General features: G+C 41.8%; 1 protein-coding gene and 1 pseudogene across 1 annotated transcript; both read left to right on the top strand.

The window, feature by feature from the left end:
- Positions 1 to 3,711: 3,711 nt before the first annotated feature.
- On the top strand, positions 3,712 to 5,938 carry LOC539818 (ribophorin I-like). Its single transcript, NM_001102521.2, is given in 1 exon segment — positions 3,712 to 5,938. A coding segment is annotated over 1 exon segment (1,827 nt). The 5' UTR covers positions 3,712 to 3,747; the 3' UTR covers positions 5,575 to 5,938.
- A 1,411-nt stretch (positions 5,939 to 7,349) lies between these two features.
- LOC132345967 (ATP synthase-coupling factor 6, mitochondrial-like) lies at positions 7,350 to 13,114 on the top strand (annotated as a pseudogene).
- The last annotated feature ends 3,161 nt before the right edge of the window (positions 13,115 to 16,275 follow it).

Here is a 16,275-nt window from a genome sequence, read left to right as displayed (position 1 = left end):
GTTGTTAAAAGCCAGAGGAGGGGATTTTAAGAAGCAAGATGAGGCCAGTAACATCATGCCACAGGGAGGAAGTAAGAGAAGTCTAGAAGAGTTAATGGACTTGGCTCTCAAGAGTTCATGGTGATATAAGCAAGAGCAATTTCTGTGAAGTGGTGACGTGGAAACCCATTGCTGTGGGCTGTGGAGTAAATGGGAGGTGAAGAAGGTGAGAATGGAAATATGCACCAGTGGTTCCCAAATGCTGGACCATGGACTCAGCTGCATCAGAGTCACCTGTGGGGCATTAGGAAATGTAAATCCTTGGCCTCAACCTCACATTTCCTGATTTAGTGAGTCTAGGGTGGGTCTCAAGGATTCATGGATTCATAGTTCTAAAAAGCCAGGTCTGAAAACCATTAAGAGTATTACGTCCATGAGGAAAGATCTTCCCTGTCTCATTCACCATTGTACCTCCAGGAGCTAGATCAGTTTCTTCCCATAAGTTTTTCAGTTACTATGTAGAATAGAATAGCAGCTCCATAACTGAACTGTTGGCATCAACTACTTCCAAAGGTTATCAATTAGGCTGAACCATATGAAATGACCATTTTTTGTGGGTCACAAATAGTCAAATTGGGGCAATTTCATGTAGTTTAATATTTTATTAATAAAACAGATGATATAAAAACTATGATATTCATCTCATGGGAGTCAACAGAAACTTTAGAATTATAAAGGGATCCTATAGTAGCCAGTCTCCAAAATGATCATCATGATCTTCACTTCATTGATATTCATGTATGAGTGTAATGCTCTCCCGCTGAGTTTGGGTTGGACATAGAGAATAGAATACTGCAAAAGTGGTGGTATGTCACTCTTAATTAGGTTAAAAAGAGACTGTAGCTTCCATTTTGGGTATATTCTCTCTGTCTCTCTTGGATCACTCAGTCCAAGGGAAGCCAGCTGCCACATCTTAAAGACACTCAGGCAGCCCATGGAGATCACTGCCCATCCCCACCATGGGGGAATAGAGGCCTCCAGCCACCAACCACAGGAGACAGCCTGGAAGAGGATTCCAGTGCCAGTCAAGTCTTGAGATGCAGCTTTGCCAGAGTCTCCCAGTTAAGCTGCTCCCATATTCCTGACCCTCTGAAACTGGATGAGAACTTAAATGTTCACTGTTATAAATTGCTATGTTTAGAGGTGGTTTACTCCCCAGCAATAGATAACTAATAGAAGCCTTCATTTTCAAGATGCTAGGAACTGATGGTTGAGTAGTTTTTACTTCAGCATACTTTTACATATATCATGTAAGTTTTTTAAGACAAGCTTTAATTCCTTTTCATTATTGAGGAATTTGAGTCATACACTTTGGTGGAGAAAGTATTTTATTTGGAATCAGAAGATGCCATTTATTAGCTGCGTAATTCTGCAGATCACTTAATTTCTCTGAGCTTGTCTTTCCTTTTAGACAAAATGTAGATTACCACAATACCCCTTGTCTTAATGTTTATTGTAGGGATTAGATTATGAATACAGTGGATCAACTCTAAAGTGCTATTGAAATGCTAATTTTAATAGACGATAGAATTAATCACCTTTCACCTATGATAAGTCAATCAAGGTCACATAGCTAGTCAGTTGCAGAATAGGAACTTGCACCAAAGTCTCCTAATAGTAGCTAAGGAGAGGGCTTACATAATTTGGTGCAAGCCACCTTTACTATATGAGCCTCAATTCCCCCATAAGTAAAATGAATAAAATGAACCAAGTGATACAGGGTTAACAGTCATTGATCAGAACCTAAGGAAAGAATGCTTGTCCAGATGTCTAAGTCTCCACAGAGCCAGGGTGAGGTGTGTATCTGACATCCTTGGGGTTTCAGGGCCTGGCTAGGCTGAGAGCTGAGGCGGCAGGAAGCTTTGTGATGTGCTCAGAGTAGGTGGCAGCCTTGGTATCATGCAGAGGCACCTTGGTGTCGTGCAGAGGTTGTTGATACCACTGCCAGAGAAGATGGGGCTCATTCTTCTACTTGTGCTGCCAGCCCCACAAGCCCCTGCAATAACATCCTATCCTTTGTCACTTCAAACCCATATACTTCAGATTTGTGCTGGTGCCAGGAGAATTCACAATGAATTCAGTCTCCATTCATTCAGGAAATCACGGCTTTGGAGCTTCTATTGAAGACAACGAGCATCACATTTCAAATCAGGCTGAGAAGGTCAGGATTCAAGTTAGTGTTTGGAGTTGTATAAGACAGGTAATAATACTGTTAACTAAAGTTTGTATAGCACTTTAAAGTTTATAAAGCACACACTGTATATGTTCTCGTTCAAAGTTCATTATCCTCATTTTCAGCTAAGAAACTAAGCCTCAGGGGGATTAGATAATTCATGGCAGAATCAACTTGAACCTTGGTGAAAGTTTTCCAAATTGTATTCTCTTTCCACTGGATACTCTTGTACCTGTCAATACGGTTTCCTATTTCCCATCATTTAAGCAAATAAAAAAGCAAGTAGCAGGAAAAAAAAAAGAACTGTATTTTGTGATACATGAAAATTTTATAAAATTAATTATATGCATATTTAATTGTAATTATATAACATTTGTAAATGTAATTATATATTATAATATGTAAGTTATATGTTATATTGTAACATGTTTGTTATATAGTTTATTTACACATATACATATATTTAGATATAAATGTTTATACATAAATATAAAATTAAGTTTTGCTATTCTAAAAATGTTTTGCTAGACTACAGTCATGCTTATTAACGGACTATCATTGTTTACACTATTTTCATGGTACAATGGCAGAGTTGAGTAGTTGTAACAGAGATCATACGATCTGTAAGCCTAAAATTGTTACCGTAAGGCCCTTTACAGAAAAAATTGTCTGACCCTGCTTTTACAAGGCTTATAGTTATCATATAACACTGTGGGGTAAGCAGATAAGTGGTGTTTCTCTTTTCTACACGTAAGAAAAGAGGCTTTGAGAGAATCAATTTAAAGTGAATCAATTAATGCCACATAGCTTTAAAAAAAAAAAAAAAGGGAATTTATACTGGATCCCAAACTGCAAGTGACATTGTCTTAATCCCTACCCAAGTTTGTGGACTTTGATTAAACAACACACAAATAATGGATCAAGTGGTGTCAGGGAGATTAGCAAATAGGTTATAAAGCCAAAGCAAGGGAGAACAGTTTATAAATGCAGGAGCCCAAACATCTGGGCCACTAAAGTAAACATTCTTGTGCTTTCAAAATATACAAGAGGCAATGTGGTTAGTAACAAGCATAAAGGAAACCTTCCAACTCACCAGTGAGTGAAGAAGTACAAGAAAATTTTAATGAGATACTACTATACATTCTAAATTGGCAAAAATGTTAGATAATCATGTCTGATAGAGGTGATGTGCTAAAACTGGAATAGTTACTTACATATTGCTTATAGTAATGTAGTCATTACAGATACCTCAACCCTAAACCTAACCCATTTTTACGTATCACTGATTCTTGTTGATGTATAACAGAAAACCACAAAATTCTGTAGAGCAATTATCCTTCAATTTAAAAAATAAATTTAAAAAGCAGACACTATTATTAGAAAGAAAAAAAAAAAAAAAAACAACTTAACCTCATTAAATACTAACTGAGCCCCTGGACGCCGCCATCTTGGGGAACTGAGTGGTCCAATGAGCTGCTGCCCTGTGGGGAACGCAGGGCACGCATACGCAGGCAGGGCTCAACTAGGTCACGGCTATGGAGGCGCCCGCAGTCCACCTGCTGCCGTTGCTGCTGCTGTTTGCGGCCTGGGCCCCGGAGCCAGGCAGCACCTCTGCGGAGGCTCTGCCTCTGGTCAACGAAGAGGTGAGGCGCACGGTGGACCTGAGCAGCCACCTGGCCAAGGTGACAGCCGAGGTGGTCCTGGCTCACACGGGCAGTGACTCCTCGCCCCGCGCTGCCTCCTTCCTGGTAGCGCTGGAGCCTGAGTTCGAGGCCCAGCTGGCACACCTCGGCGTGCAGGTGACGGGAGTGGATGAGGAAGCCAACAGTCTGGAAGTACAGGAGACCAAAATTAACGGTAAAAGCGGGAGATTCTTCACAGTCCAACTCCCAGTTGCTCTTGATCCTGGGGCCGAGGTTTCAGTCGTTGTGGAAGCCGTTTATACCCACGCGATTCAGCCGTATCCAATCCAGATCACCCAGTCTCAGAAACAGTTTGTGGTGTTTGAGGGGAACCATTATTTTTACTCTCCCTACCCGACCAAGACGCAAACCATGCATGTGAAGCTCGCCTCCCCAAACGTGGAGAGCTATACCAAATTGGGCAACCCCATGCGCCACGAGAATCTCCTGGATTACGGCCCTTTCCACGACATCCCTGCCTATAGTCAGGATAGTTTTAAAGTACATTCTGAGAACAACAGCCCTTTCCTGACCGTCACCAGCATGACCCGAGTCATCGAGGTCTCCCACTGGGGTAATATTGCTGTGGAAGAAAACGTGAACCTGAAGCACACGGGGGCTGTGCTGAAGGGGTCTTTTTCGCGTTATGATTATGACAAATGGATAGATAGTGGCATCTCCTCCATCCGTTCTTTTAAGACCATCCTTCCTGCCTCTGCCCAGGATGTTTATTACCGGGATGAGATTGGCAGCATTTACACCAGACACCTCCTTATTTTGGATGACTCGGTGGAGATGGAAATGAAGCCTCGTTTCCCTCTCTTTGGCGGGTGGAAGACTCATTACATCATTGGCTACAACCTCCCAAGCTATGAGTACCTCTATAATTTGGGAGACCAGTATGTGTTGAAAATGAGGCTTGTGGACCACGTGTTTGATAAACAAGTGATAGACTCTCTGACTGTGAAGATCATCCTCCCTGAAGGAGCCAGGAACATCCAGGTGGACAGTCCCTATGAGATCAGCCGAGCCCCCGACAAGCTATACTATACCTACCTGGACACATTTGGCCGCCCTGTGATCGTGGCCCACAAGAAAAACCTGGTGGAACAGCATATTCAGGACATCATGGTGCACTACACCTTCAGCAAGGTGCTCATGCTACAGGAGCCCCTGCTGTTGGTGGCCACCTTCTCCATTCTGTTCTTCACCGTCGTCATCTATGTCAGGCTGGATTTATCCATCACAAAGGATCCAGCTGCAGAAGCCAGGATGAAGGTGGCTTGCATAATAGAGCAGGTCTTGACCCTGGTCAGCAAGAGACTAGGTCTCTACCATCACTTTAACAAGACAGTCAATAGATACAAACAGTCCCGGGATGTGTCCGTCCTCAACAGTGGCAAGAAGAGCCTGGAGATGGAGCACAAGGCTTTGACCAGCGAGGTGGCACTGCTGCAGGCCAGGCTGAAGACCGAGGGCTCCAACCTGTGTGACAAAGTGAGCGAAATGCAAAAACTGGACACGCAGGTCAAGCAGCTGGTCCTGAAGTCAGCAGTGGAGGCCGAGTGGCTGGTGGCCGGCAAGCTCAAGAAAGACATGTACATCCAGAATAAGAAGCTCATTTCAGGAAAGCGACAGGAGCTGGTCAGCAAGATTGAACACATCCTGGATACCCTGTAGCCCTCCAGAGGGCAGGGTGGGCGGTGAACATGGAGGCCAGCAGATTATGGCTTCTGTATTTTGCAAAAGGTCTTCAAGGAAGAGAGAAGCCAGGCCTTGCCTCAAGCAACACAAGAAGCTTAGTTTTTGTCCCTAAAATGTTCTTAAAACAAAAAACAAAAAACACCTAAATATCATTTAAAACAAAATATCTTTGAATTTTGAACAAAAAGTTTTTGAGTTGGCTTTGTTTGTTCTGAAGCCTAGGATATTCTTTTCACCTTCTAATTCCTGAAATTTGGGTATATTACAAGCATGTGTATGTTTTTTAAAGCACACATGACCAAATGAAAATAAAGCTAAGGCTGTAAAAAAAAAATACTCTGTATTGAGTCTTTTAAAGCTCTTATTCTTTGATTCATTGATTCCATTTCTGAACATCTAATCTTGAAAGTAATTCTAAATTCAGAGAAAAGGCGTTCATAATAGTATTGTTTAGCATCAATCTGAAAATAAATAAGTGTCTCGGAATAGCTGATTAACTAAATTGTGGTATATCAACCTGATGGACTACTATGCAGCCACTCGACCACTAAAGACTAGATAGCAAGGCAGAAATAAAATTTTATAATGTGAAGTTCGAAAAGCACAATACAACTTCTAATTTTTCTATGGTTTTTGCTATGAACAGTTATGTCTGTACTAGTACAAGGAGCAGTGAAAACAGGTGATTTCTTAAGGTGCTAGCACTCCAAATCCATTGTTGTTACAGCATTGACTAGATGGTAAAAGAACTGGAGGTCTTGTCTCCCCTCCAAGAGATTAGATCTGAGTTGTCTCAGTCACCATGTTGGTTGTGCTTATACTGAGGCCTCATGCTTCTCTTTACCTTAGGTCAAGATAGTGTCCAGTACTGGGGGCCAGGCTGAGCCCAAAGGTAGGGTTGAGGAGGCATTCCTGCCAGGGTTAGACAAGTAAAGAAAGAAGGGGCCAGGAGGCGGTCATGTCTCTGTCAGCAGATATTCATGGAGATCTCTCAGTTTGGGGATTGCATTGTCTTAGAAAGGTTCTGGACTTAGAGTCAAATTTTTGCAACTCAAGACCTGACCTTGAGGCTCGCTCAGGCATGAGGAAATGTGGTCCAGCACCCAGTTATAGAGGAAGGACTCTGTGTCTCACTCTCTGTTGGGCACCAAGAAGACAGGCAGAAATCAAACTCAGCTTTGTTCCTGAGGCGCCCCAGCAGGGAACAGCTACAGTACCTGGTATACTGCAGGCAAAAGGAGTATTGAACTCACTAAAAATGCTCAGAGGAGGAGAGCCCTCTAGCACAGTTTGAACATCTCTGCTTTTTTGAGACTCTCCAGTTAGCTTAATTGATGATAATTTCTGCACTGATTGAACAATAATGTTTATTCTCTGTTCACATCTAGCTTTTCATTGTGTATTTTAATCACAGCCTTATAGAACGTTGTATATGGAAAGCCCTGTGAGGATATTTTGCATCTTTCCAGGGTGAAAAGTCCCCATAGCTCTTCTCTCATTTGTTTTCTTACACTAGACTGTATTTTCCCATCTTGAAAATCCTGTCTGAACATAGAATAACTCTCGGTAATTTATCTTTCTACTTCCTCTAAGGGTCATTGGTACCATCTTCTCTACCTCTTCTTCCCCTTAAGCCCCACTCTGAACTTGCCCATTGAGATGGTAGCAGGGTTTTTGCTCTTTAGGAAGTATCGGGACAGAGGAGATAGACATGTTATCCAAAAACACCAGGGGAAGCAGAGAGTGTGAGACTTGGAAGATGGGTAGGATTTAGGCAGGAGAATAAGGGGCTTATTTGGGGACCTCTCAGTGGCTGTTTGGAATTAACCCAGGAATTGTATCATTTCCATTTTCTGGCAATATGGAGCATGGTGTGAGAAATGGGATTTATCTTGGTAGATACCCTAGGAGAAAAACAGGTCATCTACGTGGATGCTGCAGGGTTTCCATCTTTGGGCCTGTGAATGGCACAGTGGCTCCTGGAAACCTCAGGACTTGGTTAACAAGTTATTAGGAAATATGAACAATCCCAGTAAAAGTAGCAATAAAGCTGCTGCTGCTGCTAAGTCACTTCAGTCATGTCCGACTCTGTGCGATCCCAGAGACGGCAGCCCACCAGGCTCCGCCATCCCTGGGATTCTCAAGGCAAGAACAATGGAGTGGGTTGCCATTTCCTTCTCCAGTGCATGAAAGTGAAAAGTGAAAGTGAAGTCACTCGGTCGTGTCCTCAGCGACCCCATGGACTGCAGCCCACCAGGCCCCTCCGTCCATGGGATTTTCCAGGCAAGAGTACTGGAGTGGGGTGCCATTGCCTTCTCCAGCAATAAAGCTAGATGCTCCTTAAACAGATTCTTCACATTTCTATAGTATAATCATCATTGTAATGATTATTATCTATTGAGTGCCTATGTGAGATATTAGTCTCCCTTTTATACGTGAGAGAACTGAGGCTCGCAGAGTTAAGAGACTTGCCCAGGATCATACACCTAGTAAGGGTTGTTGGTAGAATTCAAACCCAGGCCCATCGTATCTCAAAGCCTGCACTACTCTTTTGCCTCTAGACATGTGTAAACTGGCAAGGTGTTGAGGATGGCTCGGTTTAACCACTTACCAAGTGCTTTTCTCCAGGGACTGAGAAGGACTGAGATGTGCCATGGGGCATTTTAAGAAATTATCTATGTGGTGGACTACTAGCACACTAAGATTTTCAGCTGCAGTGAAGGAAGGCCCAGATTCACCTTCTGTGGAACTAAAACAGGTCACTAGGCCAGGTCTCTCAGGAATAAGTTATCAACAGAAGAGAACATTGATTCTGTCAGTGGAAGAATACAGCTGCTAACAGCTGCAGAGATGTTGCTAGGAGAACAGCAGTTTACTTCTGAACAGTTCTTTGTAGTTTATAGAACTCCTTCCCTTTCATCATTTCATGATCATTGTATTCCACCCCTGGTTAATGGGGTAATAATCTCTCTTCTACAAACCTCTACATCAAATAGAGGCTCAGTGTTAGTCACCTAGTCGTGTCCAACTCTTTGCAACCCCATGGACTGAAGCCCGCTAGGCTCCTCTCTCCACGGAATTCTCTAGGCAAGAATACTAAAGTGAGTTGTCGTTCCCTTCTCCAGGGGAACTTCCTGACCCAGGGATCGAACCCGGGTTCCCACACTGCAGGCAGATTCTTTACCATCTGAGCCACCAGGGAAGCCCATAGAGGTACAGAGATGCTACATAATTTTCCGTAGGTAGCACAGCTTATTAGCAATGCCATTTGCATTCAAGTTCTCAAAAGCCATCCTTCCCACTCCACCCTCCTTTCCATTGTATTTCTAAAGTGATTGATGGTAACAGGGTGGCGGCAGTGGCGGCTCTGGCAGCTTGGGATTGAATGCAAGTAACAGGATCACCATGATTCTTCTGAGGCTCCTCAGGTCCACTGTCATTCAGTCTGCAGTCTCAGTCTCTCTGAGGAGGAACACAGGTGTAACAGCAGTGGCATCTAATAAGGAACTTGATCTGTACGGTAATTCTTCATGGACAAGATCAGAGAATATAGAACTAGGTGACAGACATCTGGAGGACCTGTTGATGCTGACCCAGAGTATCAGCAAGAACTGGACAGGGAGCTTTTTAAGCTTGACCAAATATATAGTAAAGGAGACATGAACACTTTCCCTAACTTCACATTTGAAGACCCCAAGTTCAAAGTTTTTGAGAAACCACAGTCCTGAATAAATAATGTAAAATTTTCCTGGTAATTTTTGCTGGATTAGTTGTACAATGAATGGGTCAGAAGTAACAATAAACATATATTTCACAGCTGTTAAAAAAAAAAGTGATTGATGGGAGAACCCAAGATGATGCTTGTCAGGAGGAATTGTGTGAAGTGTAAAGAATGAGATGAAACAAACAAAATAATTAAGACTAAATACCAGATTCAGTAAGGAAACAGCAGGATCAAAGGAGTTCTTCCTGAGGACAGCGTGCCAGAATGGGCTTAGGTGTGTCAGCTACAAGTATGGTCCGTAGAGGAAATGAAGAAGTGGGAGGGAAATATGTGGAGAAAGGAGTGGAGGACTCATGTAAAGAATAGGATAGCAAGTCTGCTTCAGGTGGAACCCACTTTGGAGGGACTAAGGAAGGGAGTGGCAGGTTTAACAGAGCAGGGAGGTAAAAGGAGAGGCAGTCTGGAGATCAGGGACTCTGTTCATTTGTGAGGGAAGTAGAGCCTCCCCACAAGTTTTAAAAGATGGAAATTATACCAAAAAAGAGTGAAGCTCAACTGTGTAATAGATATCACATAAAACGGAAAGTGGGGAGTATTCTTAGATAAGACATAAAGGCATCAAAACTGGATGCACTTGTTATAATTAAGCTACACGCTTTTTAAGGGACATTATTGGCATGAAAAACTGAACTTAGGGGTCACGTCTTTGGAATGCGTGGGAAGTATTTCGGCTTCCCAGGTGGTGCAGTGCTAACGAAGCCACCTGCCAGTGCAGGAGACAGAAGAGACGGGAGTCCTATCCCTGGGTCAGGAAGATCTCTGGAGGAGGAAATGTCAACCCACTCCAGTATTCTTGCCTGGGAAATCCCATGGACAGAGGAGCCTGGCGGGCTATAGTCCATGGCATCACAGAAGACTTGGACACAAGTCATGCACACACTCAGAGACACGCAGATGGGAAGTATTCACTCCCATGCCTCCTTGTGTCCTGTTCTACTCCTTGCTTGGACTACTGAGGCTGCAAACCAGACTGCCAGCTCTGGCTATTTTTGGATATCAACCAAGTATCATTTCCTTGACTGTGCCTTCGTTGGATTCCATGCGATGAGTAATATTCATGAATCCTGTTCTAAAGATGCTAATTATTCTTGAAGAGTACTATTATTGGATATCACAAACCTTTTTATAGAAGTAGCCACGTAACACTCGCAATCAGTCCCCAAAGACCCATAAACTGGAAGATGTTTCAAAAGTAAATTTGCTTTTCAAATTCTGTGAGAAGTTTAGCAATTTCAGTATCAGGGAGCATTACATGATTCATCTTCAGATTTGTTCTTTAAGACCTCCCAAAATAAATTTGTTACAACTAGCGAATGTAATCATTTAAGAAACTCTTAATTCATAATGATAGTTGGAAGGAGAGTGGTAATTTGATATAGATATTTTATTATTTTTTTACATTTATTTTTAATTGGAGGATAGTTGCTTTACAAAGTTCTGTTGGTTTCTGCAGTACAAGGACATGAATCAGCCATAAGTATACATATATTCCCTCCCTCTTAAGCCTCTCTCCCACACACCCCCAAGATCCCACCCCTCAGCCTGGTGCTCTCTGATGATATTTTTTGTAACAGCTTTAATGTCTGTTACTAAGGGTCCACTTTTACTCATCGGGGGTTCTATGTATTGTGGACTTTATCAGATAAATGGATGACATTATTCTTTAAAGTGTCTTGTATGGGGTTGAGTTCACTACAAACTATAGGTATCAAGAAATATGGGAAGGAGTAGGGACAGATTATAGGGAGCATGTTGCACAGTGTCCAGATCTGGTTGGGAGGCCAAAAAGGAATTGTTAATGGACCCCAGCCCAGGAGAACTTAGGTTGGGTGTCAGGCTGGGAGTTGTAGTCATGGGGCAAAACCAGGCTCCAAATGGGAGAGGACCAGGAAGGAGGGATGGCAGGAAAATGCTTTGTATGGGTGGGGAGCTGGGCAGGGTTCTATAGCTTCATGGCCTGCTTTGAAGGATTCTCATCCCCAGGGGTCTTAGACTGAAATCATTTGGACCCAGAACTTGGTGTTTATATGTGACCAGGAGCTGATATTTATCTGTGTGTAGAAAGCCTTGGAATCGAATTATGTTAGGGGCCCATGGAAAAGCGTCTTATGTTAGGGGCCCATGGAAAAGCGTCTAAAAAATGTTTAAATACAGTCAATCATTCAATATTTCTGTGTTAATCTCACTTGTTAATGTTTTTGGTTGTGTTTATAGAGGTCATAATAAAACAATTTTAGGGCAAAATATTTAGCAGGTGTGTCAGCATGCTGTGGTAAAGAGATCATGAACAGAAAGTCTGGGTTCCAACTCCAGAACCACTGATTGCCATCTGTGGATGGGGGCAGGCACTTTATCTCTATGAGGCTCACATTCTTCACACACATTGGGGGACTGAGAGAATTCACAGAGTAATAGCAGTCATAATCAATGAGCTGTGAAAGGTCCTGCATATATAAGGTAGTGATACTAGTAATAAATGACAGTCTGGGATTCAAAATCCTGGCTATCGAGTTTACCAGGTCTGCAACCTTTGGCAAGTAAATTAGCATCTCTGAGACTCAGTTTTCTCAACTGTTAAGTGGAAATAATAATCGAACATCTAACTCCTAGGGTTCCTGCAAAAGTTAAATGAAATGGCCCAGAATATGTGCTCAGTAAATGTGACTCTAATGATATACATATAAAAAACACTTTATTGAGGTTTGATTGACATGTAAAAAGCTCTACCCAGGAAACCATCAAGGCTGAAAACATATCCATCCTCTCCTAAAGTTTCCTCCCACTTAGTTTTTATTATTGTTATTATTTTATGGTAAGAATACTTAATATAAGATCTGTGTTGTGCTGTGCTTAGTTGCTCAGTCATGTCTGACTCTTCGCAACCCCATGGACTGCAGCCTGCCAGGCTCCTCTGTCCATGGAGATTCTCCAGGCAAGAATGCTAGAGTGTGTTGCCATGCCCTCCTCCAGGGGATCTTCTCAATCCCAGGATCAAACCCAGGTCTCCTGCATTGCAGTTGGATTCTTTATCGACTGAGCCACCAGGAAGCCCAATATAAGATCTACCTCCTTAGCAAATTTTAAGTATACAAAAGAATATTGTTAACCTAGTCACAATCAGATCAGATCAGATCAGATCAGTCACTCAGTCGTGTCCGACTCTTTGCGACCCCGTGAATCGCAGCACGCCAGGCCTCCCTGTCCATCACCAACTCCCGGAGTTCACTCAGACTCACGTCCATCAAGTCAGTGATGCCATCCAGCCATCTCATCCTCTGTCGTCCCCTTCTCCTCCTTAATCTCCAGATTTACTTATATAACTGAAACTTTGCACCCTTTAACTGTCATGTTTTCATTTCCTTCTCTTCCCAGCTCCTGGCAACCACCATTCTACTCTGCTTCTATGACTGACTGTTTTAGGTTCCACATACATGTGATATCACACAGTATTTGTCTTTCTGTGTCTGGCTTACTTCACTTAGGATAATGTGCTCCAGGTCTATCCATGGTTTTTTGAATGGCTGGATTTCCTTCTTTTTAAAGACTGAATATTATTCCGTTGTGTGTGTGTGTGTGTGTGTGTAAAATATAATATGAGGGCTTCCTGGGTGGCACTGCAGGAAACATAGGAGACATGGGTTCAAACCCTGGGCTAGGAAAATTCCTTGGAGAATCTTCCTTAGCAATATTCTTGCCTGGAGAATCCCATGGACAAAGGAGCTTGGCGGGCCACAGTCCATGGGGTCACAAAGAGTCAGACACAACTCTTTACATCATATTATACATACATCACATTTTCTTTACATATTCATTCATCAATAGACACGTATGTTATTTCCATATCTTGGCTACTATAAATAATGCTGCAATGAATGTGGAAGTGCAGGTATTTCCCCAAGATCTTGATTTCCATTCCTTTGGGTAAATACCCAAAAGTAAAAGTATTAGATCATTTGGTAGTCCTATTTGTTAATTTTTTGAGAAAACTCCACTCTGTTTTCCATCATGGTATACCAATTTATATTCACACCAATAGTGTACCAGGATTCTCTTTTCTCCATATTCTTGCTAGCATTTATCTTTTTTAAAAAAAATAGTCATTCTAATAGGTGTGAGGCTATCTCATCTCTTTGTGGTTTTCATTTCCAATCTATGGTTAGCATTGTTGACCATCTTTTTATGAACCTGGTGGTGATTTGTATGTCTTCTTTCGAAAAATGTCTGTTCAAGCTTTGTTTATTTTTAAATTATGTTATTTGGTATATATATGCATTGTGAAATGATTACCACATCAAGCTCCTTAACACATCCATCACCTACTTTAGTTACCTTTTTCCTTTTTATTCTAGTGAGAGCACTTAATGTTTACTTGCTTAGAAAATTTCAGGTGTACAATACAATATTGTTAAGTATAAACACCATTCTGTATGTTAGAGCCCCAGAATTGATTCATCTTCTAACTGAAAATTTATATCTTTTGACCAACACCTCCCCATTTTCCCCAGCTCCCAGCCTTTGGCAACTACTGTTATACTCCCTGTTTCTATGAATTTTGACTTTTTTAGATTCCACATGTAAATGAGATCATATAGCATTTGTCTTTCTGTGTCTGGTTTATTTCACTTAGTATAATGCCATCTAGACTCATCCATGTTGACACAAGTGGCAGAATTTTGGTCTTTTCTATGTCTGAATAATATCATATATATATATATATGTAATCACATTATATATTATATATGCAATATATATACCACATTTTCTTTATCCCTTCATCTGTCAATGAACACTTGGGTTGTTTCCGTATCTTGACTACTATGAATTATGCTGTAATGAACTTGGGAGTGCAGATGTCTCAAGATATTTATTTCATTTCCTTTGGATATATAACCAGAACTGGGACTGTTGTATCTTTTTCATCAGTGTTTTATAGTTTTCAGTGTATAGATATTTCACCTCCTTGGATAAGTTTATTCCTAAGTATTTTTTGGGGGGTGCTATTGTACAAAGGCAATGCCAAAGAATGCTCAAACTACCGCACAATTGCACTCATCTCACACGCTAGTAAAGCAATGCTCAAAATTCTCCAAGCCAGGCTTCAGCAATATGTGAACCGTGAACTTCCAGATGTTCAAGCTGGTTTTAGAAAAGGCAGAGGAACCAGAGATCAAATTGCCAACATCCGCTGGATCATGGAAAAAGCAAGAGAGTTCCAGAAAAACATCTATTTCTGCTTTATTGACTATGCCAAAGCCTTGGACTGTGTGGATCACAATAAACTGTGGAAAATTCTGAAAGAGATGGGAATACCAGACCACCTGACCTGCCTCTTGAGAAATGTGTATGCAGGTCAGGAAGCAACAGTTAGAACTGGACATGGAACAACAGACTGGTTCCAAATAGGAAAAGGAGTATGTCAAAACTGTATATTGTCACCCTGCTTATTTAACTTATATGCAGAGTACATCATGAGAAACGCTGGGCTGGAAGAAACACAAGCTGGAATCAAGATTGCCGGGAGAAATATCAATAACCTCAGATATTCAGATGACACCACCCTTATGGCAGAAAGTGAAGAGGAACTCAAAAGCCTCTTGATGAAAGTGAAAGAGGAGAGTGAAAAAGTTGGCTTAAAACTCAACATTCAGAAAACGAAGATCATGGCATCCAGTCCCATCACTTCATGGGAAATGGTTGGGGAAACAGTGGAAACAGTGTCAGACTTTATTTTTGGGGGCTCCAAAATCACTGCAGTGGTGACTGCAGCCATGAAATTAAAAGTCACTTACTCCTTGGAAGGAAAGTTATGACCAACCTAGATAGCATATTGAAAAGCAGAGATATTACTTTGCCAACAAAGGTCCATCTAGTCAAGGCTATGGTTTTTCCAGTGGTCACGTATGGATGTGAGAGTTGGAGTGTGAAGAAAGCTGAGGGCCGAAGAATTGATGCTTTTGAACTGTGGTGTTGGAGAAGACTCTTGAGAGTCCCTTGGACTGCAAGGAGATCCAACCAATCCGTTCTGAAGGAGATCAGCCCTGAGATTTCTTTGGAAGGAATGATGCTAAAGCTGAAACTCCCGTATTTTGGCCGCCTCATGGGAAAAGCTGACTCATTGGAAAAGACTCTGATGCTGGGAGGGATTGGGAGAAGGAGGAGAAGGGGATGACAGAAGATGAGATGGCTGGATGGCATCACTGACTCGATGGACGTGAGTCTGGGGGAACTCTGGGAGTTGGTGATGGACAGGGAGGCCTGGCGTGCTGCGATTCATGGGGTCGCAAAGAGTCAGACACGACTGAGTGACTGAACTGAACTGAACTGAATGGGTGGGCTAGTATCTCCTTGAGGATTTTTGCGTCAGTGTTCACTAGGGATATTGGCCTGTAATTTTCTTTTCTTGTAAAGTTTTTCGTCTGGCTTTAGTATAATGCTGGCATTGTAAGATGAGTTTGGAAGTGTTCCCTTCTCTTCAAATTTTTGGAAGATTTTGAGAAAGATTGGCATTAATTCCTTAAATGTTTGGTAGAATTCATCAGTGAAGTTGTCTAGTCTCGGACTTTTCTTAGTTGGGAGGTTTTTGATTACTGATTTAACCTCCTTGCTTGTTATTGGCCTGTTCAGATTTTCTATTTCTCTATGATTCAATCTTGGTATCACTAATCACACTCTCTTCATGTGTCTAGGAATTTACCTATTTCTTCTAGGTTACCCAATTTGTTGATGTATAATTGTTCATAGAAGTCTCATGATCCTTTGTATTTCTGTGGAATCAGTTTACTGTTTCATCTTTCACTTATAATTTTAATTATTTGAGTCTTCTTTCTTAGTCTAACTAAAGGTTTGTCAATTTTATCTTTTCACAAAACCAGCTATAGTTTTGTTGATCTATT

This window comes from Bos taurus, chromosome 8 (assembly GCF_002263795.3).
Source record: "Bos taurus isolate L1 Dominette 01449 registration number 42190680 breed Hereford chromosome 8, ARS-UCD2.0, whole genome shotgun sequence".
NCBI lineage: Eukaryota > Metazoa > Chordata > Mammalia > Artiodactyla > Bovidae > Bos > Bos taurus.
The sequence above is the reverse complement of the archived record's forward strand: the minus strand, read 5'-3'. Positions and strand labels throughout refer to the sequence as shown.